At 44.5% G+C, this 24,983-nt stretch overlaps 1 protein-coding gene across 2 annotated transcripts in view; it reads left to right on the forward strand.

Moving 5' to 3' along the window:
* OXR1 (oxidation resistance 1) overlaps window positions 1–24,983 on the forward strand; it is a 199,356-nt gene that overhangs the window by 70,302 nt on the left and 104,071 nt on the right. For both annotated transcript variants that reach the window (XM_040354844.1, XM_040354845.1), the window contains exons 5-7: window positions 2,962–3,114; window positions 4,922–5,103; window positions 7,612–8,384. In XM_040354844.1, coding sequence (XP_040210778.1) covers window positions 2,962–3,114; window positions 4,922–5,103; window positions 7,612–8,384 — 1,108 coding nt within the window. The remainder of the gene's footprint in view (window positions 1–2,961; window positions 3,115–4,921; window positions 5,104–7,611; window positions 8,385–24,983) is intronic.

Here is a 24,983-nt window from a genome sequence, read left to right on the forward strand (position 1 = left end):
TTTAATTAAAAAATAAGGCAACAGTAAAGTTATTCCCATGTTTTTTTTAAAAAAATCTACAGGTTGCATGTTTTGAGTTACAGAGGAGGCCTAGGGCTAGAATTATTGCTCTCGCTCTACCAATCGCGGCGATACCTCACGTGTGTGGTTTGAACACCGTTTACATATGCGGGTGCTGCTCACGTATGTGTTCGCTTCTGCGCGCAAGCTCGTCGGGACGGGGTGCGTTTTCTGGCTCCTAACTTTTTTAGCTGGCTCCTAGATTCCGAGCAAATTTGTCAAACCATGATATATTGTATACCTTTAAAGCTTCCCTCGTGTGCATTGAACATATTTCATGCATAATCTGAACCTGTAAAGCCTCCCTTGGATGTGATGTCAGCAGCACCAGCAGACTCTGTGACTTAAATGTCACGTAAATGACAGCTCAATCTGTAGTATCCTTCTCCAGCAGCTACTTAAAGGTTATGTATTTGTTCAACTACTACAAAAGATACCCGATAAGCCAACCACAGATGGATTGAAATTTGGAAGGTTCAGCAGGAACTGGTCGAATTTTGTTCCATCTATGGGCAGCAGTGTGGTTGTACTGAAGTTGACCTATCGGTTACTCTTTTAAATAACTCCTGGCTCTCCAAGGTTTTATACTGGTGTAGCCGTTTACCATTGAAATTGCGACAATATTCAGCCGCTAGCGGTGCGGTTTTACCCCCTGCTAGCGGCCGAAAAAGGGTTAATATTGCCCGCGATGCACCTCTGCAGAGGCGCATTGCCAGCGGTATAGCCGCGGTTTCACATTGCTTTCAATGGGAAGGAGCGGTGGAGGAGCGGTAAACACCCCGCTCATTCACCGCTCCAAAGATGCGGCTAGCAGGACTTTTGGAGCGGTCCTGCTAGCGCACCGCTCCAGTGTGAAAGCCCTCGGGCTTTCACACTGGAAAAACAGCAGCCGCTGTTTCAGGTCCCAGTGTGAAAGGGGTCTTACTCTTTCACGTAGGGCAAGGCAGATTTGAACAGCTTTTTTCCCCTTAATAAATGAGCACATTTACCCACTTTCTGCCAAGGCGACATTTCAGCTTTTGGCACTGTCACGATTTGAATGAAAATTGCGCAGTCGTGCGACGTGGCTCCCAAACAAAATTGACCTTTTTTCCCCATAAATAGAGCTTTCTTTTGGTGGTATTTGACCATCTCAGCGGTTTTTATTTTTTGCGCTATAAACAAAAAAAGAGCCACAATTTTCAAAAAACACTATTTTTTACTTTTTTGCTATAATAAATATCCCAATTTTTTTTTAAAAAAAACTATTTTTTCTCAGTTTAGGCCGATACATATTCTTCTACTTATTTTTGGTAAAAAATATATCTCAATATGCATATAGTGATTGGTTTGCACAAAAGTTATAGCGCCTACAAAATAGGGGATAGATTTATGAATTTTTTTTTATTTATTTTTTTTACTTGTAATGGCAGTTATCTGCTTTTTTTTTTTTTTTAAATAGGGATTGCGACATTATGGCGGACACATCGGACACTTTTGACACATATTTTTGGGACCATTCACATTTATACAGTGATCAGTGCTATAAATATGCACTGCTTACTGTATAAATGTGACTGGCAGGGAAGGGGTTAACATTAGGGGGTGAGGAAGGGGTTAAATGTGTTCCCTAGGAGTGATTCTTACTGTGGGGGGGAGGGGACTGACTGGGGGAGGTGACCGATCTGTGTCCCTATTAGAGCTGCACGATTAATCGTTAAGAATTGTTATCGCAATCTTTTTCCCATTGCGATTCTTGACATAGGGTTTCAGGATCTTTGACATGAAAATAATTTTCTCTCTGCACTTTGGTATGCAAAGAATTTCCTCTGCTCTCAACCAAAAGTCAAAGTCTGGGCAATCTGCCAAGTTTTGAAAACATTCTTTATCATTGGAAAGTTGTCTAAACATTGTATCACATTGACTTCTGTATGTAAATTAGGAACGTTTAACCACTTAAACACCAAACCTTTTTCTGACAGCTCTTTTCAAGTTAAAATCATTATTTATTTTTTTTGCTAGAAAATTACTTAGAACCCCCAAACATTATATCATTTTTTAGTAGAGACCCTAGAAAATAAAATGGCAGTTGTTGCAATATTTTATGTTGCACTATATTTGCGCAGCAGTCTTTTTAAATGCAATTTTTTTGGAAAAAAATACTTTAATGAATAAAAAAAAAACTAGCCAGTAAAGTTAGCCCTTTTTTTTTTTTGTATAAATGTAAAAGATTTTACGCCGTGTGAATTGTGAGAGAATTGTGATCTTCATTCTAAGCAAAAAAATCGTGATTCTCATTTTGGTCAGAATTTCAGAATCTCATTTTTGGCCAGAATCGTGCAGCTCTAGTCCCTATGTACAAGGGACACGGCACCGGTCTCCTCTCCCTGACAGGATGTGGATCTGTGCGTTTGCACACACAGATCCACGTCCTTGGCTGTGCAGCGGCCGATCGCGGGTACCTGGCGGACATCGTGGCCACCAGGCACGAGCATCGGCACCTCAATGAGCCCCCCAGTGGCCGGAGGAGCCAAGGACGTCAATAGATGTCCTCCCGGCATTGTAGAGCCACTTTGTGGCCATCAAACTACAATGGTCCGGATACAAAGTGATTAAAAACTGCATCTTGGATTTACTCGGGTTATCTTTGTGTAATATTAAAATGTGTTTGATCTGAATCATTTAAGTGTGAGAAATATGCAAAAAAAAATAAAAAATCAGGACGGGGCAAATACTTTTTCACAGTACTGTATGTTTAATTTTGTAGAGTTTCTTTTTTTTTTGCATGGTTACATTTCTTCACGTCATAACCAGTCTATATCCTTTTTAATTATTCAGAATCCGCTAAGCATGTGGTCTCCAGTTCTGTGAAATCTGAATTCTTGCTTGCATGCATCACTGTGACACTTACTGTGTTTTTAGGACCCACAAGGCCCTCACCACAAGGACTCCGTATCCACAACTTCCTACTCATCGATCCGCCCTTCCAGGGTGGTCTCATCCACATCGGAGGAAGAAGAAGCATTTACAGAGAAGTTTCTGAAGATTAACTGCAAGTACATAACTGATGGAAAGGTAGGTCTGGTGTACATCAGTATATATAAATGTGTCATAACTTTCTGTGGCCGAACTTTACTCTGCACAATGTAAGGTATTACTGTATATCATTCTGCTGATCAGCTCATTAAGGCTCCATTCACACTTGTGCGACTTCAAAGTCGCAGGATTTTCAGTGCGACTCATCCGACTTTATACTCAGTGGATCGAAGTCCCATCAGAAGCCACACCAAACTTGTATAGATGGGAACCTAGCCTTAGTAGAGATATGTATTTTATAATGTTATGTGAATTGGATGCTGTTTAAGCCGCACTCAATTCGCATAAGTGTGAACCCGGCTTAAAGGCTTTAAAAGCGTTGCCTATGGATAGTAAAATGTACTTGTTTTTTTTTTGTGTGCATTAAAAAATAAAATAAAAATGTTATATATATTTTCCCAAAAATTGTGTTTTAAAGAACTGCTGCGCAAACACAGTGACATCAGTGTTGCCAACCTACCAGATTGAAATTTACTGGCACAACACCTAAAATTTACTGGCGCAGCCATGTTTTTACTGGCATTTTACAAAAGTTACTAAATTACATTTTTAGGTGCAAATTTCAGTATTTAGGCTACAAACAAGTATGCTAGGCAAATGGCAATGTGATTTTAAGGTAGATATTAAGGTAAAAAAACATTGTTTTTGTTATTTTCGATAAAATAAGGGCAAATTATTTAGTCACATTACCCCCTGCCTCCATCCCCCCTGCCTTCACCCCCCTCTCTGGTGCCACAATCTCCCCCTGCCTCCAACAACCCGTCTCCATCTCCCACCCTCTGTGGAGCCACCATCCCCCTTTGCGGTGCCACTAACACCCCCTACCTGCATCCCCCTCTGCGGTGCTACAATCACCCCCTGCCTCCAATCTCCATGCGGAGTTCCAAGCCAAACCGATCTCGGCTATTTTTACTGGCACATTCCCGCAACTACGGACATTTATGAACGGGGGGAAAAAGTGCCTGTTTTTACGAACTGTCCGTAAAAATACGGACGGTTGGCAACACTGAGTGACATAGTGACATATAAAAAAATTGCAAAAAACACCAATTAATTCTCTAGGGCAGGGGTCTCAAACTGGTGGCCCTCCAGCTGTTTCAAAACTACAAGTCCCATGAGGCATTGCAAGGCTGAGCGTTACAAGCATGACTCCCACAGGCAGAGGCACGATGGGACTTGTAGTTCTGCAACAGCTGGAGGGCCTCCAGCTTGAGACCCCTGCTCTAGGGTCTCTGATTTAATATATATAGTATTTGGGGGTTCAAAGTAATTTCCTAGCAAAAAACAAAACAAACTGTTACATGTAAAAGGTATATTATTGAATACCCCCCCCCCTTTTTTTATTAGTGATCACATAACCTCTGTTCCCAACTACTTAAGAGCTGGGGGAGGAGAAGCAACAACACAGCAATCTTCCCGGTGAATGGCTTTGCAAGGGGGGGGGATGTCAGGGCAAGTATATTTTATTTGAGCAGAGCTAGAAAACTGACCAGGCTGTGCTCTCATGCCTAGTGTGGTCAGTTTTTAATAGGAGTGCAGAGGGACTTGCAGGAACACCAGGGATTTCACATAAAGGAAGCAATACCAAAGAGAACAGGAGACCTTCTACTACAAGTACATGGTGCAGAAGGCACATATCAGGAATTTGAAAAGTTGGGGTAACAACACTTTTTAATGTCTGCTGGTCAGAATGAAGATGCCTGGGTCAATATTCAGTCAGCTTGTTGTGAAAATACTATAACCATGCACCTTGCTCTGAGTTTTAGAAGTTTCTTTTTCTTTTTAGGGAGCGGTCAGCGGCGTACTTCTCGTGACGCCAAATAACATCATGTTTGATCCTCATAAGACGGATCCTCTGGTGCAGGAGATTGGCTGTGAAGAGTACGGCATCATGTGCCCAATGGAGGAGGTGACATCGGCTGCTATGTACAAAGAAATAGTCAATAGCAAATTGAAGGATATTCCTGTGTAAGAATATTTTCTTACGCAATTCTATTCTATTATAGAAACTTGTATTTTATACGATGCAAATACATTTTATATTAAATAAATACACTTTCATTTGGGAGAAAAGAAAGTTCCCCTTAGTTACTAGACTTCCTGCAGTGTAGCCTTTTTCTTTTTCTTTTTCAGAACTGCTGTGGTTTTCCTTTTGTCATTGCTCCATACACTCTACTGTATAGAATACACTTTTAATAAACCGCCACTCGTCTGTCCCACAATCCAGCACTCGCCCCTTCCCTGTTCTGCCCGTGTCCTCCCTCTGCTGCACCGGCATCTCCACTATGAGCACCCAGCTATGACAGCTTGTGGCTTTACAGCCGGGTACCCACTGCGCATTCGCGGGCAGCGCTGTGACTTGTCATGAAGTCTTCTGGGACCTGTTGTGTGTCCAAGAAGATTTCAGAAAAAGGAGAACTTCCGCTTCCGATCACCTAAGGCAGTGGTGGTGAACTTTGGCACCCCGGATCTTTTGGAACTACATTTCCCATTGTGCTCATGCACTCTGCATTGTAGGTGAGCATCATGGGAAATGTAGTTCCAAAACATCTGGGGGGCCGAGGTTTGCCATTACTGGCCTAAGGTGACCGGAATGGAAGTGGGAGCGGGTACCTGTCAAATTGGGAACCTGCCCCCCTTTCCTCCCCAAAAGCTCAGTTTCACAAACAGGAGCTGGGGAGGAGGACTTAAAGGTTTTTTTTTTTTTTTAATAACAAACATGTCATACTTACCTCCACTGTGCAGCTCGTTTTGCACAGAGTGGCCCTGAACCTGGTCTTCTGGGGTTCCTCGGCGGCTTTCTTGGCTCCTCCCCACAAGAACTAACCACCTTTATGCGAGCTTGGTGGTTAGTTCTTGCGGCGCGCTCCTGTGATACAGCCGGCAGCTATAGCCGCTCGCTGTATCACACGGCCCCGGCGCGCTGCGTCATTGGATGTGATTTGACAGCAGCGCGAGCCAATGGCTGCACACTGCTTTCAATCAACCAATGAATGAGCCGAGAAGCCAGCACGTTCACGGCGTGGGACTTTCAAGGGGTCAGGTAAGTAAATGGGGGGGGGCTGGGGGGCCGCTAATCCTCTGATGTTTTTTCACCTTAATGCATAGAATGATTTAAGGTGAAAAAATGTGTACCTTTACAACACCTTTAAAGTGGAAATTCCCCTTTTGGGTTAAAATCTGCTTTAAGCAGGTAGAGCAACAGTCCCCCCCCCCCCCCCTTGTGGAATAATAAAGCCTTTTACACAAATAAAAGCCGATCATTGTAAGCACCTGTCAGTGGTAAATGGTTTGTCTCAACCCTCGAAATACTACATCTGCAGAACTGCTTGTTCTGTTGAAAAGCAACAGACTTGCTGACCAGAGCACCAGGTGAAAATAAAGAAAGCCTAAAAAAATACAAATGCAGCTGTCACATTTAAAAATTAGTAAGCTGCAATACAATATTTGTTCTTGGGTTTAATTCCACTTTAAATAAAACCTTTTATTCCAAAAGGAAGGAAAACAAAACAATGCTGCTGTCCAAAGGTGTTTCTTTTGCTCCTTTAGTGAAGTGGACAGGAAGAGTGAAGCCCTGTACACACGGCCCGGATTCTCGTCAGGAAAAACAAATTCCTGGCAAGATTTTCTTGGCGGCCGAGTATACAGACACACCATTCAAAAGAGCCGTTATTCTTTTGAATGGCACGAATGCGGTGACGTCATCGACTACGACGAGCATGCGCTCGTCACATTCGATGTCGTCGCCGCCATCTTGCTTTACCCTACCTATGCCCTACACATGCAGTCCCATTTCTCTGCTACAAGTGTGCAAAGTTTGTTGTTTGGGGGACCTACGGCTGGGGAGCGCCGATTTATTCAAAGCCGGGGACCCCTTCCATGACTCCCATGTTAAACGTCAGTCTAGTCATGGGCACAGTGAGGCATGGGCACAGTGAGGCATGCAGATGAACACCCTAGGCTTATACTTGAGTCAAAACGTTTTCTCAGTTTTTTGTGGTAAAATTAGGTGCTTCGGCTTATATTCGGGTCGGCTTATACTTGAGCATATACGGTAACCATTAGTAGAGTTCTCTTTTTAAAATAACCCTCCTCCATCAGCACCCTCTAAATGCCACACGTACCTATCCATGCTCCTTGTAGATTGTGTTACTATTCCGATAGGAATTTCACTACTTCTACACGAAAAATCTCCTGGCCAGGCCACACTTATTTTTTTAGTTATTAGAGGTACTTCTAGAGTGCGGTCAAATATGCACTACTAGTAGACTCTCCTAATGGAAATAATGGTAGGACTCTACGGCACATTTGTGACCTGGCCAGGAGGCCATTCGGAAAGAGGCTGTGCTGTTCCCAGCAGACCCCACAATGGAGATCTATGAGTGTAGACAGGTAAGATTTAGAAGGATGTTCGGTTTGGGGGGGGGCGTACAATTTTAAAAGTACATAAATCTGTTTTTTTTTTTTTTTTTTCAGAGATGTAGAGCAGCTGACCAGTATGAGAGATTTCTGCCAATTTAAGAAAATTTCTCAGAGTAATAATCACGAATTTGATACAAAAATGTGGGATACTGGAAACGACAGTGCCAGCACCGCGCCCCGCAGCACCGAGGAGTCCTTGTCCGAGGACGTCTTCACGGAATCTGAGCTGTCCCCTATTAGAGAAGAGGTGCATTCCTCCGATGAGCTGCGACAGGACAAATCTTCAGGCGCATCCTCTGAATCTGTTAAGACAATCAACCAACCAGCAGGAGAATGTTGCACAACACACACTTCAGACTCCACGGATGCTTTGTATGAAAAGGGCAACGGCGGGCCATCAGCCAACGACAGCGGGATTGCCAGCAATGCCAATGATTTGGAAAAGAGCGACGCTTCCATTAAGGTAGGTGAAGACTTGGATAAAGTATCTGAAGCATCTGCTGAATTACAAGCCAGTACGGAGCTGGAGGACGTGGAGGGTGCAGGGTACAAATGCAAAGAGGACAATCGAGGGTCGGACAATGCGCTTAAATCCCGGGAGCAGAGTGTTGATAACGAGGAATCTGAACCTGGAAACCAAGGAGAGGAGACGGAAGGAGGACTCCGGGTAAAACCCTCCCTGGGAGACTCAGAAACTGAAGCGGAAGAACTGAGAAAGTTTTGGAAAAACCTCACTATGCAACAAGCCAAGCAGCAGCGGGAGGACATGCAGCACGCCACGCAGAAGGAGAATAAGCCAAAGATGAGCACAGATTCTCATGGGGAAGGTAAGAATTTATTTTACTGGCAGGTGGAGAAATGTGACTCAATCTCATTGTGACTCAAGGTTCACAGCCTAAGGTCCCTTCTAGATATGTGCATTCCCGTTCGTATGAATGTTATTTTCGTACGAAAATGTTCATTTTCGTACCTGCGGAATAATGTGTACATACGAAAAAATTAAAGCACCAAAATACGAAAACGACGGGATTACGAATGAGCCGCATAACGAACAACCGCAAATACGAACGAACAATCTGACGAAAATACGACAAAACGAAAATGGCAAAAGAACGAAAATGACATCTATAACAAAGGATTTGCATTCTGTATTTTGTTTGAATCCTTTTTCTGTTCGTATTTTCAGTCGTATGTTCATATGACATCTATAACAAAAGATTTGCATTCTGTATTTTGTTTGAATCCTTTTTCTGTTCGTATTTTCAGTCGTATGTTCATATGACATCTATAACAAAAGATTTGCATTCTGTATTTTGAATTCCTTTTTGGATTTTCATCTGAAGGGAGATCAGTTGGCCAGACTTTTGAACCCAAAAATGGTTTTCTGATGGAGTTTAAAAACGAACGAATTTTCTGAGAACGAACGGAAAACTATCGTTTTTATGTTTGTTGTTAAAAAAGTCTGACCAAGTGTATGGGGCTTAACAATAGTTAATATGGATGAGCCGCGTGTTGAAAGTGCCGCGAATCCTGCGATCTATTTGCGAAAGTACAAAATGACGAAAATCCTTTTTCTGTTCGTATTTTCGTGTTCTAGATGTCATGTGAACATACGACTGAAAATACAAACAGAAAAAGGAATTCAAAACACAGAATGCAAATCATTGACGAAAATTCACAAAAATTATTGTCTAACAAGTAACGAACATGAATTAAACAGAATAACGAACCATCCCGCATGTACGAAAATAAAACGGTAACGAAAATACGAAACGATCGGAATACGAAAAAATCTCATCGTACGAAAAACGAACGGGAACGAACAGGAAAACGGGCGTCTTACGAAAAACGAACGGAAACGAACCTACGGAACGATACGAAACGGAAAAAAAAAAAAAACTATTTTTTCTGTGCACATGTCTAGTCCCTTCCACTTGTTTTTTTTTATGTGTTTTTTTTGGGGTGTAAAAAAAAAAAATCCAATGGAACTCTTTACACCAGTGTGCTGCAGATGTGGTGTCCTGCGTGGCTTTTCAAAAGCGCACCAAAATCTCCCAATTTCTATAGAAAACACATAAAATGCACCCTCCTTGTGTTTTTGGTGCATTTTTTGAGTTGCAATGCGTGTTTTTAAATACGTTGGTCAGTGCGATTTAATGTGGCCTGCCAACATCTGTGTGACTGCATGATCAGATGTCAATGCAAGTTGCACATGAAATCGCCACAAATGGTTCAGGAACCTTTTCAAAACGTCTGTGCACGGATATGAATGGTTCCATAGCCAGAAATAGGGTGCAACTTGGCATGCAACTTTGATCTGTCAAATCGCATGACAGTTTTTTTTTTTTTTTTACCTTTTATGCATTCTATGCATAAAGGTAAAAAAACACCTGTGTACTACTCTCCCCACAGCTCTCCACTACTCACTGGAGCCTTCTCTTAAGCCTGGTACACGCAATCAGATTTTCCGCAAAGTGTAGGACTTTTGTCCAAAGGGCGTTGGCCGTGAACTTGTCTTGCATACAAACGACAAAGAATTGTCAAGCACAAAACTACGTGTTTTTTTCAGCTTTTTAGCGCCACCCTCTGGGCAACTTCTGCTAATGTTGTCTTATGGTTGGCATAGCTTCCGAGCATGCGTGTTTGTACTTTTTTTCTGATGGACTTGTGTACACACGATTGGATAATTCGGCTTCACACATTTGTTGTTGGAAAATTTTAAAGCATGATTTCCAACATTTGTTGTCAGAAAATCCAACAATAATTGTCTGATGGAGCATACAAACGGTCGGATTTTCTGACAAAACCCTGCCATCACACAATTCCCATCTGAAAATCTGATCGTGTGTACAAGGCTTAATGCTCACCAGGGGCGGACTGACAACTCATGGGGCCCCCGGGCAATAGGAGATTATGGGGCCCCCCGGCCAATAGGAGATTTTGTGGCCCCCAGGCAATAGATTGTGGGGCCACAGAGAATACACACACACAGACAGTATACATACACAGTATTCACACACAGACACACAATATACACACACAGAATACACACACTGAAATGGTACTGGAGAGGCGGGGCAGCTATAATCTTGGGATTTTTAGACCAAAAGGATGTCGGTCAGGGACAGATGTAAAAAAACACAGATTTTTACATACTGTCCCTGGTTTTACTGAGTCTGGCAACCCTGATGGGACCCCCTAGGGGCATGGGGCCCTCCCGCAGTGCCCAAGTGCTTAAATGGTCAGTCCGCCCCTGATGCTCACCTGAGCCTTCTCTAATGCTCACCCGGGCCTACTGTATCCCGTGGTTTATTGGAGCCAGTAGATAGAACCACAGCACATGTCAGTTTTGTATTGCTGTCTGTGTCCCCATTAAAGCGGGGGTTCACCCTATTAAAAAAAAAAAATTTTTTTTTTTTATTCTAGCATTACATTCGGCATCGTAGCGCGAGCTACAGTATGCCGGTCTTACATTTTTTATCCCCGTACTCACTGTGCTATTGTACATTGAAGATTCCGGGGAATGGGCGTTCCTATGGTGAGAGAAGGTGATTGACGGCCGGCCCTGGCACGTCACGCTTCTCCGGAAATAGCCGAAATAGGCTTGGCTCTTCACGCCGTGAAGAGCCGAGACCTACTCCGGCTGTCTTCGGGGAGCGTGACGTGCCAGAGCCGGCCGTCAATCATCCTCCCTCTCCATAGGCACGCCCATTCCCCACGGGAGTCGGATTCTTCAATGTGCAATAGCACAGTGAGTACGGGGATAAAAAATGTAAGACCGGCATACTGTAGCTCGCGCTACGATGCCGAATGTAATGCTAGACTGATGTGAAGGAGGGTGAACCACCGCTTTAAGTTGATTATATACAAAGAGAAAATAGTCTGTTGTTGCCAGTGACACGCCTCCATCCCTAAATTAAATACAACAATAAAGAATAGCGCCCGTGGGACTTTGCATGAGATGCACAAAAAGGTCAATAATAGTATACAAAGTAAACCTAGTTTATAAATGTATTAAAAAAAGTATAACATTCATCGTATATGGGATACATAGACAAAGGTGCCAAGTCACTTAGCAGTGATAGATACAGCATACCAAGTGGGTACATACATTACATATATTGGAATTGTTTAAATACAGTAATACACAGGCATCATAAACTGGACGTGTTTCGCAAGTCACTGCTCGCTTCTTCAGGAGTAGATCTAAATGCAGTGTATCTACAGAATAAAGATATCAATGAGAAATATATAACCTAAAGATACATATGTCATAAACCAAATATGGGGGACCTTGCGCAAAGAGATCCCATAGTCACATATGGAATAAGACCAATGTCTCAAAAGCCAATTAACCCACAGGTGGCAGCAAGGTGTGTCTGCCCCGGGAGTGGAAGAAAAGGAACCAGCAAAGACCCCCACCCCCCCGGGGAACCAATGGGGGTGGGAGGGGCAAGCATAACATGGGAGCCAGAGAATGTACCCTTTTGATGCCCAACATGATTGGATATAGTATAGTATGTGTGTGTATGTCTATATAATGTATGACCCAATCAGGTAATACACAGAGCTCCACGTCCCTGCTGTCATCGCCGATCGCGGGTACCTGGCGGACATCGCGGCCGCCAGGCACACGCATCGGCTTCCCAGCAATGCGCCGGGCACGTTGTTTCCCCGCTGCGCTTCCCCAGCGGCGCGCACGGGGAATGTCAACAAGAGGACGTCCACTCGACATTCGAGAGCCGCGCTGTGGACGTCTTTCTTCATAGCGCGGATCACAAGTGGTTAAGCACAAATTTCTACAAATTTTATGGAGAGGACTAAGAAGATATAACCATGCTAATGGTGCAGCAGAAAACATATAGCACAGTGAGGAAGGTTTGTGGTCCAGGATTATAAGACAGTCAAAATTAGAAGTAGCGCCCCCCACAGTTGCGTAATGCCGGCCACCCGCATACTGGAAGCAGTGTAGCCGCTTTATGGGGGCGCTAGAATAATTTGCCTCTTAGCCCAGTCCACCTCCATAAGACTGGCGCTACACTAACAGTGTAGCGCAAGCCGGCGGAGACTCTTTCCGTGCTGCCCCCCTGCAAAGTGCTACCCTAGTTGGCCTAGGCCAGGATACAGCATTGGGCTACAGGTATATTTAGAAGGGTAGGTTGGCATTGGCAGCCCCATATTTCTCCCATGACACATGTCCTTACTTGTTGCCCGTTTCAAAACACCCCATTTATAATAACTTGGGGTATAAATTGACTAAACATGGCTGTGTGCTTTTGTAATTATTATTTTTCTGCAGTCGTCCTCATGCAGACAAGAACTACATAATCCTTACCTATTTGCATCACAAAGGATGAGAAATGATAGAAATAAGGGAGTCCCATAAGTACATATCACCTGCAGGGAGCAAATGGCTGATCCAATGTTTTATTTAGTTAAGTCATATTTCTCAAATCGCCTTTCAGGACAACCTTGGAGAGAGCGCAGCTCCGCCTCTTCTGTAGGAAACACCCACAGGCTTTAAATCCCTCCTCTTCCACCATGGCTTCAGTTATTGTGTTTCCTCCGCCATGGTGGAAGCATCAGGTTGGAGCCAGGGAGCTGCGTTCTCTCCAAGGCTGGAGACAGGCTTTTCCCTCATTGATTTACCTTTTTTGTAGGTGACTGAACCATCCCAGCTCCTCCGCTGTACCTTTAAGGGGGGATGCTCCGGAGTCCTCTGGTCTCGCCTGCTCACGGGAGCTTTAGGATCCATAGGGGACGCTGCGTCTGGTGCCCGGAGTCCGCAGGTTTTGACCCCGGTGGTCGGGCAGGTACCGTTTCTTTCAAGAAACATGTCCTGCATGTCGGTTCCGGGTCCCGGTCTGGCGGGTGACGTCACGCCGGCGACGCGGCGTTTCCTGTGGAGGCGTGGCGCTCGTGGCTCCTGGCGCCTGGAACGCAGGGACTAGAGGGCGGGTTCTCTGACCGGCGCTTCCGTTTCCGGCTCCTATTGATGACGCGGAGCCCGGGAAATTCAAAAGCCCAGCGTTTTCCTCTACAGCTGTCTCTCTGCAATGGAGGAAAGAGTTACAGCGATGGCGGATGCAGGCGCCGTCAGCACCGGTCAGGCCCAGGTAAGAGGGGTACAATGGTGCCTTTATTCTTATCCTTATGGGCTTTCTATTGTGTTTGGTTGTTTTTTCCTCCTTATGGGAGCCTGCTCTGCTCTGATGGAAGCCTATGCTGGGCCATCTAGCAGAAACTCTGGTGGTTGCTATGTTCTATCTTTCTTCCTAAAGGGGACATTCTTTCACTCTGGTGGTATTAGCACGGTGGTGGTTTCCCTTGCTTAGCTAAGAGAGCTTTGATTTAAGTCAGTTTAATTTCTCGTTTCAGGAGAAAACTGCTAGTAAATCTAAACCAGCAAATCCACCAAGCCAAAGGAAATGTCCTTCCTGTAAAAACCCTTTGAGAGACTCTTGGCAGAAAGCCATGTGTAGATCATGTATTAAAGACCTAGTTGAAGAGGAATCTTCTCAACAAATTAAAGAATTATTTTCATCTGTCAAGGAACTCTCGGACTCACTTAGTTCAGTGAAATCCATGCTAGTGCAGAGTGCGGTCCATACTGAGCCCCAGCAACCACCAGCAAGCCCAAGAGCTTCCACCTCCAGGCCGGTAGTGGTGGACTCTGGGGATGAGGGGACAAGTACTCTTCCCTCACTTGTAGATTCTGAGGAAGAGGAAGAAGAGGATGCAGGCAGAACCTCTAAATATAAATTATCCCTGGAGGATGTGGATGAACTTTTAGGTGCAATCTACACTACCCTTGACATTCAGGAGGAAAGAGTACAACTATCAGTCCATGATAAAATGTACCAGGGTATGGATGACTCCAAACATAGAGTTTTTCCTGTCCATAAAGTGTTATCTGACACAGTTAAGAAAGAATGGAAAGACCCGGAAAAAGGTCCCTTCCTTCCTAAATCTCTTAAGAGAAGATTTCCCTTTGAAAACAAAGAAACTGAGGTTTGGAATAAGAAACCCAGAGTGGATGCTGCCTTTTCACAGGTTTCTAGAAGGACAGATCTGGCCTTTGAAGACATGGGGGTCTTGAAAGATGCGATGGACAAAAGAGCAGATGCTCTCCTTAAAAAAGCTTGGGACTCCGCATCCGCCAGCCTTAAACCAGCCATGGCTTCCACGGTGGTAGCAAGAAACCTGGAATGCTGGGTAGAGAAACTGAAGGGCCACATTGAAGCAGGCACCCATAGGAAAGACCTTTTAGACTCCTTTCCTCTAATCCTTAATGCAATTAAATACATGGCTGACGCATCAGCCGAATCAATTAAAATGGCAGCCAGATCCTCAGCACTTGTCAATTCAGCTAGGCGTGCAGTCTGGCTAAAAACGTGGTCAGGGGACACAGCCTCAAAGATTAAACTTTGTGGCATCCCTTTTTCAGGGGATTTTCTTTTTGGGCCAGACCTGGAAACAGTCTTAGATAGAACGGCCGATAAAAAGAAGGCTTTCCCAGCCAAGAAGAAACAGACGTTTAAAAAGAATTTTCGTGCTGTTCAACAACCCTACAAAAATAGAGAAGATGTCAACAAAAAACGTTGGTTTCCTCAAAAGGGTAGGGGAAGAGGTGGGGTTCTCTTCAGATCTCCTCCAGATCAAAACCCTAAAGACAAATGACGTAACTACTCCAGTAGGGGGAAGACTGTCATCCTTTCTCCCTCAGTGGAGTCAAATATCCACAAGTCCTTTCGTGAAGAACATCATTTCACAAGGTTACAAACTGGAATTCTCGGATTGTCCGCCAAGCAGGTTTTACATTACAGCCCTTCCAAGAGACCAAGAAAAGGCTTCGGCCATGATGAACCTTTTACAGGATCTGATTCAACAAGAAGTCATTATCCAGGTCCCGAAACAGCAGGAGGGTCGGGGGTTTTATTCCCATATATTTCTTGTAAAAAAACCTTCAGGCAAATACCGGTTGATTCTGAATCTAAAGATCCTGAACAGATCAATACGGTACAAACACTTCCGTATGGACACAATTTACTCCATCACAAAACTGTTGTCTCCAGGTTGCTTCATGGCATCCCTGGACCTAAGGGATGCTTATTTACATGTGCCAATAGCACCAGCCTCACAAAAATTCCTTCGCCTAGCCATCAATCTGGGAACATCAGTATGGCATCTCCAATTCAGGGCCCTACCATTTGGCCTGTCATCTTCCCCCAGAGTTTTCACAAAGATTATGGCGGAAGCCCTGGAGCCTCTAAAACTGAGGGGGATCTCGGTCGTGCCATACCTGGACGACCTATTATTCTTCGCAGATTCCAGGGATCAGCTTGTGACGAACCTCCAAACGTCACAGACTCATCTCAAAAATCTAGGTTGGATTTTGAACTTAGAAAAATCGCATCTAGATCCCTCTCGGGAGATGAGGTTTCTGGGCTACACCCTAAACTCAGTAGTGCAAAAAGTGTTCCTGCCTCAGGAAAAGATAGACAAAATCTTTTCAGCAGTGGGTCAGATCCAGACGAACCTTTCAGTACCAGTCAGAACAGTTATGTCAGTTCTGGGCCTTCTTACAGCTACAATTCCGGCAGTCCAGTGGGCAAGACTGCACTCCAGACCACTTCAGAAAAACATCTTGCAGGTCTGGTCACACCAGGTGCCGTTCGAGAGGCGTTTCAAACTTTCTGCGAAAGTGAAACGAGCACTATGGTGGTGGAGGGACCCTTCCAATCTAACGAAGGGTCTCCCATGGTTTTTTCCCCTGGACAAGCGTCTAACAACCGACGCAAGCTCCTGGGGTTGGGGAGCCCACCTGGAGGGTCAAACCGCTCAAGGCAAGTGGTCAAAAATAGAGGCAAGAAAATCGTCAAATTGGCGAGAACTGAAAGCCATTCATTTGGGTCTGATAGCTTTTCAACAGGAGGTCAAAGGACATCATGTACAGATTCTGTCAGACAATACGACAGCAGTGATCTATGTGCTAAAGCAAGGGGGAACCAGGAGCCAAGGGCTCATGGACTTGGCCAATCAACTTCTGTCATGGGCGGAAATAAATGTGGCCTCCCTATCGGCAGTCCACCTGAAGGGATCACAAAATCTCCTAGCAGATCTGCTAAGCAGAAAAAGAGTAGTGGAAGCAGAATGGAGTCTGAACCAGGAGGTGTTCGATATAATATCGGAGGAATGGGGACATCCCCAAGTGGACCTATTTTCAAGTCAACAAAATGCGAAGGTCCAGGAATTCTTTTCAATTCACAGAATGGATCAGGCAGTGGGGATAGATGCCCTGGCACACCCATGGAATTACCGGCTGTGTTACGCCTTTCCCCCTTTTCCACTAATCCCTCTGGTCCTAAGGAAATTCAGGGAGGAGAACACCAACTTGCTCCTGATCGCTCCTTTTTGGCCAAAAAGGCCTTGGTTTGCAACACTTTTGAACCTGGCCTCAAAACCTCCCTGGAGATTACCATACAGGAAGGATCTATTGACTCAGGGCTCTGTGTACCATCCGGAAGCAAGCAGGCTACATCTAACTGCTTGGTTTCTGAAGAAGACCTTCTAAAATCTAAAGGACTTTCGGATAAAGTAGTTAAAACTCTACTATCAAGTAGAAAAGAGGTAACTAGGTCCATCTACCTCAAGGTATGGAAGAAATTTAACTCTTGGTGTTCTTCCAAAAGTTTCGAAATCAAGAGTACTATTTCAGTTCTGGAATTTCTCCATGAAGGAATGGAGAAAGGTCTAGCCGCCAGCACCCTGAAAACACAGGTAGCGGCTCTCTCAGTTTATCTTGAAAGATCTTTATCCAAAGAAACTTTAATTTCTAGATTTTTTAGGGCTCTGGCTCGAAAAAGACCGATAGCCCTCAAAGTTTTCCCTTGTTGGGACTTATCTATTGTTTTGCAAGGTCTCACGGGAGCTCCGTTTGAACCTTTACAGAGTGCATCGTTAAAAAATTTAGTTCTCAAAACAATTTTTTTAGTTGCCATTACATCAGCAAGGAGAATCAGTGAGCTCCAAGCTCTAGCAATTAAGGAACCCTTCCTTAGAGTTTTGCCAGACCGAGTGGTCCTTCAAACGGATCCAGCCTTCCTACCGAAAGTGGCCTCAACTTTCCATCGGTCGCAAGAAATAATTCTACCAACATTTTCCTCAGTTCCGGCTAATGCAGGAGAAGAAGCTTTCCATACACTGGATGTAAGGAGATGTCTGTTACAATTCCTTTCCGTCACCAAGGAGTTCAGGAAATCAAACGCTCTTTTTGTGGTTTTCTCCGGTCCCCGAAAAGGGGAAAAAGCTTCTAAGAGTACGCTCGGTAGGTGGCTTAGACAAGCAATTTCTGAAGCCTATCAAGCAAAAGGAGAAGTTCCTCCTTCTGGGATCGCTGCTCACTCGACAAGGTCAACCGCAGTTTCCTGGGCCGAAAGGGCCGGTGCTACGCCTGATCAGATCTGTAAGGCTGCTACTTGGTCCAGTTTCTCAACTTTTATTCGGCACTACAGGTTGGACTTGCTGTCGGCCGCAGATCAAGCCTTCGGCAGGAAGGTACTGCAGGCAGTAGTCCCACCCTAGGGTAAGTTACTTGGTTATCCTCTCCAAGGTTGTCCTGAAAGGCGATTTGAGAAAGGCCTAGTTAGACTTACCGGTGACGGTATTTCTAAGAGCCTTTCAGGACAACCGCTATTTCCCTCCCTAAATGTGTATAAAAAAGTAAAGTATATATCTATCATGGTGTTGTGGTTCTCTGTGCTTTGTTTTCCAGTGCCGGAGGCCACACAATAACTGAAGCCATGGTGGAAGAGGAGGGATTTAAAGCCTGTGGGTGTTTCCTACAGAAGAGGCGGAGCTGCGCTCTCTCCAAGGTTGTCCTGAAAGGCTCTTAGAAATACCGTCACCGGTAAGTCTAACTAGGCCTTTACCGCTCATTTAGTTATACTGGACTTGTAATCCCTCATCCAAATGTTTGCATTGCCGTCTCATCATTATAGAACATTATTTGTCATCTTCGGGAAAGAGCTGTTGGCCATTTTGTATCTCAGTTGCTAGAAACTGTTATCCCAATACAACCCAGATTATTTATCTCCAGTATTTATTCAGCACTATTATCTCGTATAGTACTTTACAGAATACACAGATTAATTATTATTGGTCCCTGTTCTCTAAATAAGCCTTCACGCTAATGTCCTCGTCCACAATTATACGAGCCTTAATCAATTTAGGAGCAAGCCCATTAAAACTGAACTCCAGGCATACAATTAAATAGACAATTAAAATATATACAGTATATTTGTGAACTGATATTAATTTTTTTTTACTTGAATCCTAAACACCCATGCGATGGAGTGTAGCCAGGTCAATGACCTGACGTTTGCCTATTGCAGCTAAGCAATACAGCAGTTGGTTTACACATAATCTCTGGTACTGATGGTTGCTTGTAGGTACACTTTTGTTAATTCCCCCCCCCCCCCCCCCCCGAGAAAAAATGTAAATGGTGCTTTTATACTGACCTCAAATTTTAGTAGGAGGGATATACTGCAGATATATAACATACTGATTAGGGCTGCAGCGATAATACCTATACTAGTATAGGTGCCGATACCGAAAATTTGCACTTGTACGATGCTTGACCCGATACCTGGGCAGTCAGGGTGATCGGTGCAGGGGCAGTTACAATCACCGCTCTCCTCCCTGTGTGGCTTTCAATAAAGTTTTTGACAGCCGCTTCTCTCCTCCTCCCCCATTGGCTTTCAGCTGCTTTGTTAAAAGCCACACAGGGAGATGGCCTTGATTGTTGAGTATTTCTTAATTTTATAAGATGGGGTAGGTGAAGAGATTGGCAGAGAGGGGCAACAGTCATGGATCAGATTAGTCTAGCAGAATTCATAATAGATTGAAGGGGAGATGGCCTGTGTAAAGGTAGGCCAGTGAGGAGAGAGTTGCAGTAGTCAAAGCGGAAAAATAACCAAGGAGTGAATAAGTTAACCCCTTCCCTACCGGCGCCGTTCGTTCGGCCATTCATTTGCATGGGGTCACGGTTCATTTAAATGGATCACGCCCACTTCCTTCCTACTTTGAATTAGGCGGGCTTATGCCGGCCAATTTACGTTATGCCGGCGCAATGTTGGGAGCGAGTGCTTTGTGAATACTGTTCTTGCCTCACTGATTTACGTTGGCGTAGCGCATATGAGATGCGCTACGCCGGTATAAAGATGTGCCGCTCTACATGAATCCCGGCCATTGTGTTTTTTTTTTTTAATTGTTGCTGTTCTTTTGTTTATAGCGCAAAAAATAAAAACTGCAGAGATGATCAAATACCACCAAACGAAAGCTCTATTTGTGGGGGGAAAAAACCCCATAAATGGCTAGATTCAGGTAGAGTTAGGCTGGCATATCAGTAGATACGCCGACCTAACTCAGAATCTGTGCCGACCTATGTTTAAGTGTATTCTCAAACAGAGATACGCTTAAACATATCTAAGATACGATGGCTTGCGCCGTCCTATCTTGGGTTGCAATATTGAGGCTGGCCGCTAGGTGGCGCTTCCATTGCGGTCGGCGTAGAATATGTAAATTAGTAGATACGCCTATTCACGAATGTACGCCCGGCCGACGCAGTACATTTACGCCGTTTACGTAAGAGATAGGCCGAAGTTATTCCATCATATAGATGGAATAGTAATGTTAAGTATGGCCGCCATTCCCGCGTCGAAATTCGAAAATTTTACGTTGTTTGCGTAAGTCATCCGTGAATAGGGATTTACGTTGTTTACGTCCACGTCGAAATCAATAGGCCCGTGCGGCGGACTTAGCCGCAATGCACACTGGGAAATGTAGGCGCTTGGCGCATGCGCAGTTTTAAAAAAAACGTCAGGTCAAGCCCCATTAACATAAAACACGCCCCCCTCAGCTAAATTTGAATTGGGCACCATTACGCCCGCCCGGTTTACCCTACACCGCTGTAACTTAGGAGGCAAGTACTTTGAGAATCATGTACTTGCCTCGCTAACTTACGGCGGCGTAGTGTAAACAAGCTACGCTACGCCACCGTAAAGTTACGGCAAGCTATGTGAATCTAGCTAAAAGATTTAGTTTGGGTACAGTGTTGCATGACCACGCAATTGTCATTCAAAGTGCAACAGCGCTGAAAACTAAAAATTGCTCTGGGCAGGAAGGGGGTGAAAATGCCCTGTATGGAATGGGTTAATATAATGTTTTGATGGGTCTTTTTTTTTTTTTGTGTATTTTTTTGGGGATGGCTATAGGAAAAGACTGGCAGAGTACATATTTTAGTGGATTTGGTACACAATACATATGTCGTTTTTGAAGTGAGAAAGTTTGAGGTTTAATTTTCATTTATTTGTTGCCTCAATGATGCCTTGGCCACGGACATTTCTTATATGAAACTTGAACACGTAGCTTGTTTAAACAACCATGTGAAAAAGTAAGTACACCCCATGGAAATGAACTTTTTAAAAAAAAAAATAGTGCCTACAGATAAAGGTGCTAGAACTTGAATTAAGAACACAAAAAATGTGCAGTTTTCTGTGACCTGTGATGTGTCCCAGAAGGCTGTGGGGGGAGGAGGAGGGGCCAAACTTACACACAGATCACCACGACAATCTGATTGGAAGTGGAAGCAGGTACCCCCCCCCCCCCAAAAAAAATGCCAAATGTGGCAGAGGCGGTGGGGGGCATACAAACAAGCAGAACTTCCCCTCTTTTCTCCCTTACATGAATTGCCTATAATAAACCCTCCTACATCCTACAAAATTTCATTGGGAGTCAAATTAAGTCATTCTGTTTCTCTTTTGAGCCACTGTGGTTAATTTTCTAGTGTGTATCTGATCAGTATTATGTTTGAAAGATCTATTTGTCATTCAACATTTTGGACAGATGGCCTGAAATTCTCGTCACATATACTTTGATGTGATGCAGAATTCATAGTGGACTTGAATTGTGAGCTACTCGTGTCCTGAAGCGGCAAAGCAGCCCCAATCCATAACATTGCTACCACCATGCTTTACAGTTGTTATGACTGAATATCTATTTATTCAATATTCCAAAATATTAAGTAAGTTAGTGCAAAAATAAAGTCATATCATCTAGAAAATCAAAGAAGTATGTTTAGTAACCCACAATGTCATTGGAAGAGACAATATAGAAGTATGGAGACCCAATGAAACAACATTATGAAGAGGAAGGGTAAAACCAACTGTGCAGTGCGTTGCATACAATGACCAAATAGTAAATCAGTGGCATGTCTCAGGCATTGAGGAGTGGGAAAAAAACGAATGTTTTGGCAATTTTCAGGGGTGCTTGAAGATCTACAGAAATCTTAAAGTGGAGTTCCACCCAAAAGTGGAACTTCTGCTTATCTGATTCCTCCTACCCCCTCCTGTGCCACGTTTGGCACCTTTGCGGGGGGTGGGGGTTGACCGATCTGCAGCAAGTACGTCAGCAGGTCGACCTCCTCCTCCCTCCACTTCTGCCAGGCCAGTGAGGGCACAGCGCGCTTCACGCATGTGCAGTAGGGACTCGGCCGTGAAGCCAGAAGTCTAAATTGCCAGTTTCCCTTACCAGCAATGGCGGCTGCGGTGCCGACATCGCTGGACTCCAGGACAGGTAAGTGTCCAATGTTAAATGTCAGCAGCTAAAGTATGTGTAGCTGCTGACTTTTAATTTTTTTTTAAAGGGGCGGGCGGAACTCCTCTTTTTAGTAAGAGAACAGGTTATTAAGAGATTAGGGCTCGGAAGGCAGCCAAATCACTGTAGGCCTGCCAACAATATTTTCATTACCATAATGTCACTGAGAATGAAGGCCCATTGTAATAAACTAGGAGAAGAGCTGGTTCTCCAGTGACGAGAGATGGTGCCCTGAGCTGGCATCAGCCAATACCACAGGATGCCCTTCTTTAACCTTCAAAATGGATCCAGGAATCATTGACAAAAGGGCAACTGTTGGGGATGCCTTTTTATATCCAAAAAAACACAGTGGATCTTATAACCTCACCTTGTTCCATTTAAGGTTTGACAATAAAACCAGGAAGCTGTTTTTTTTTTCTATGCAGAGCTGCACCAGATTTTGCACTCTCCAGTTTTAGTAAATCACCCCCGTAGCGTTATGGGGTGACCATTTTCTTCCAAAATGGAGAGATCAGATGGCTGCTCCACCAAATGTGTATAGGGGAACCCACATCTTCCATCCATCTCCAACACACATTAGAAAAGGAAGGATGCATCCAATGGGGTATTACTTGCTCTCATTAACGGCATGGCATCTTCTACATCCTCTGGCCACAGTCTGGCCCCCCTAAAGCCTGAAGGACCGTAAACTGGCCCTTTTGTTGAGAAAGTTTGGAGACCCCTGGTTTGGATGATAAAAATTAGGGTTGTACCGATACTAGTATCGGTATCGGGACCGATACCGAGTATTTGCGGGAGTACTTATACTCCCGCAAATACCCCCGATGCCTGAATAGAATACTCAAGACATGGCTGCTTCTAAGGGGGACGTGGCTGCTTCTAAGGGGGACGTGGCTGCTTCTAAGGGGGGCGTGGCTGCTTCTAAGGGGGACATGGCTGCATATATGGGGGACATGGCTGCTTCTAAGGGGGACATGGCTGCTTCTAAGGGGACATGGCTGCTTCTAAGGGGGAAATGGCTGCTTCTAAGGGGGACGTGGCTACATATGGGGGGGGACATGGCTGCATCTGTGGGGGGACATGGCTGCATATGGGGGGGACATGGCTGCATATGGGGGGAGGGACATGGCTGCATCTGTGGGGGGACATGGCTGCATTTGGGGACACATTTAAAAAAAAGTATCGGTATTCGGTATCGGCGAGTACTCAAAAAACCTTTTAACCAATCTAGCTGTGACAGAGCAATTGGTGACCCACTCTATTATTATTTTTCTGTTGCAGGTCTGTCCTTTCTTGAAAAGTGCTAGGAAGCAGCACAGCACATTTTAAAACTGAATGGTAGTCTGTACTGAGAGAAATGCGTAGATTGCAGTTGCTGACCCCTTCTTTTGCAAAACCTGCCTGCCTGGCTGTCAGGCTAATTGAGCCAGGGCCGTCTTAATAGCATCATGGGCCCCTGGGCAAAGTAATGCTCTGGGGCCCCTACAATGGAGACAGTGCAGGTAAACAGAAATCAAGTAGGTAAGAGGTAGGGGATATCTAGGGTGAAGAGGGGTCAGAGTGCTGGGGGGGACATCTGGGATATAGAGGGGCAACCCAGACTGCCCCAATTTAATTTTGGGGCAGCCCAGGCTCAAGGACAAGCTGCTTTGGGGAAAGGGCAGGGGCCCCCCATGCAGCTGGGGTCCCCGGGCAGTGCCCAGGTGTGCCCTCTCATTAAGACAGCCCTGAATTGAGTGTCTTTTTTTTTTTTTTTTGAGACCCTGACCTGGATCATGTATACAGATTCTGAGTACTAACATCACATTTGTTTCCGGTCAGTAACTGGTTGCATTTACAGACAGCTCAAAAGGAGGTCCACAGCAACCACTTGCATTATTCTTTAAAGTGGAGTTCCACCCATTTTTTTATGTTTGTCTGTGCTGCATGCCCTAATCTCATAGTGTTCAGAATGGACAATTTTTATTTATTTTGTTGCTTGTAAATACCTTTATTTTGTAGTCCTTCATTACTTCCTCCTCCTTATTAGCCTAGGCTATTAAGTCACAAGGCTATTCGCAAGGGTTTCTGGGATAGGCATCATGTATCCCAGTAGTCCTTGCAAATAGCCTATTTGCATAGAGAAGGGGCGGCAACTTCCTCTGACACTCCCGTTGCTATGGAAACCTGACTGAAACCTATTACATCGCTTGTGCAGCACTGAGCATGTGCGAGATCTGCAAGGCTGAAATCCAGGAAGTCATACAGTCTGGCTTCATGATGCCCACACTTAAGATGGCCACGGTCTATTTCTAGATTATAAACTAACTAAATGCTGTAACAACCTAACAAAACAGACCTTAGTTTACAGACTAACTTTACTAGACTATATTAAGCTTGTGTATTACAGGGGTATTTATATTTAAAAAGTGAAATTGTGGGTGGAACTCCCCTTTAAGCACAAGTTTCCTTAAAGAGCATCAATGGATAAAAAAAAAAAAAAATGTGTCTGTTTTTGAAAAGCGTGGGTAAAGGTTTTGCTCATCTAAGAAACTGTCTGTGTCCCCAGTGGGGGATTCACCCCTTTATTTGACTATTGTCATCAAAACTGAATGTGAGGGGAAAGCTAACATTTTGGAGGATTCCCCAGAACAAAAGGAAAGGGGAAATCTTCCAATGGAGACACCTTTTTGGGGGCAACTCTCTAACATGGGAACCCCCCCCCCCCCTTTTTGTCTTGTCTCTGGTCTCTGGTACAGAAGGGGAAGGGGATCTTCCCTAAGGTACACAGG

Source organism: Rana temporaria, chromosome 5, assembly GCF_905171775.1.
Source record: "Rana temporaria chromosome 5, aRanTem1.1, whole genome shotgun sequence".
In the NCBI taxonomy this organism is placed as follows: domain Eukaryota; kingdom Metazoa; phylum Chordata; class Amphibia; order Anura; family Ranidae; genus Rana; species Rana temporaria.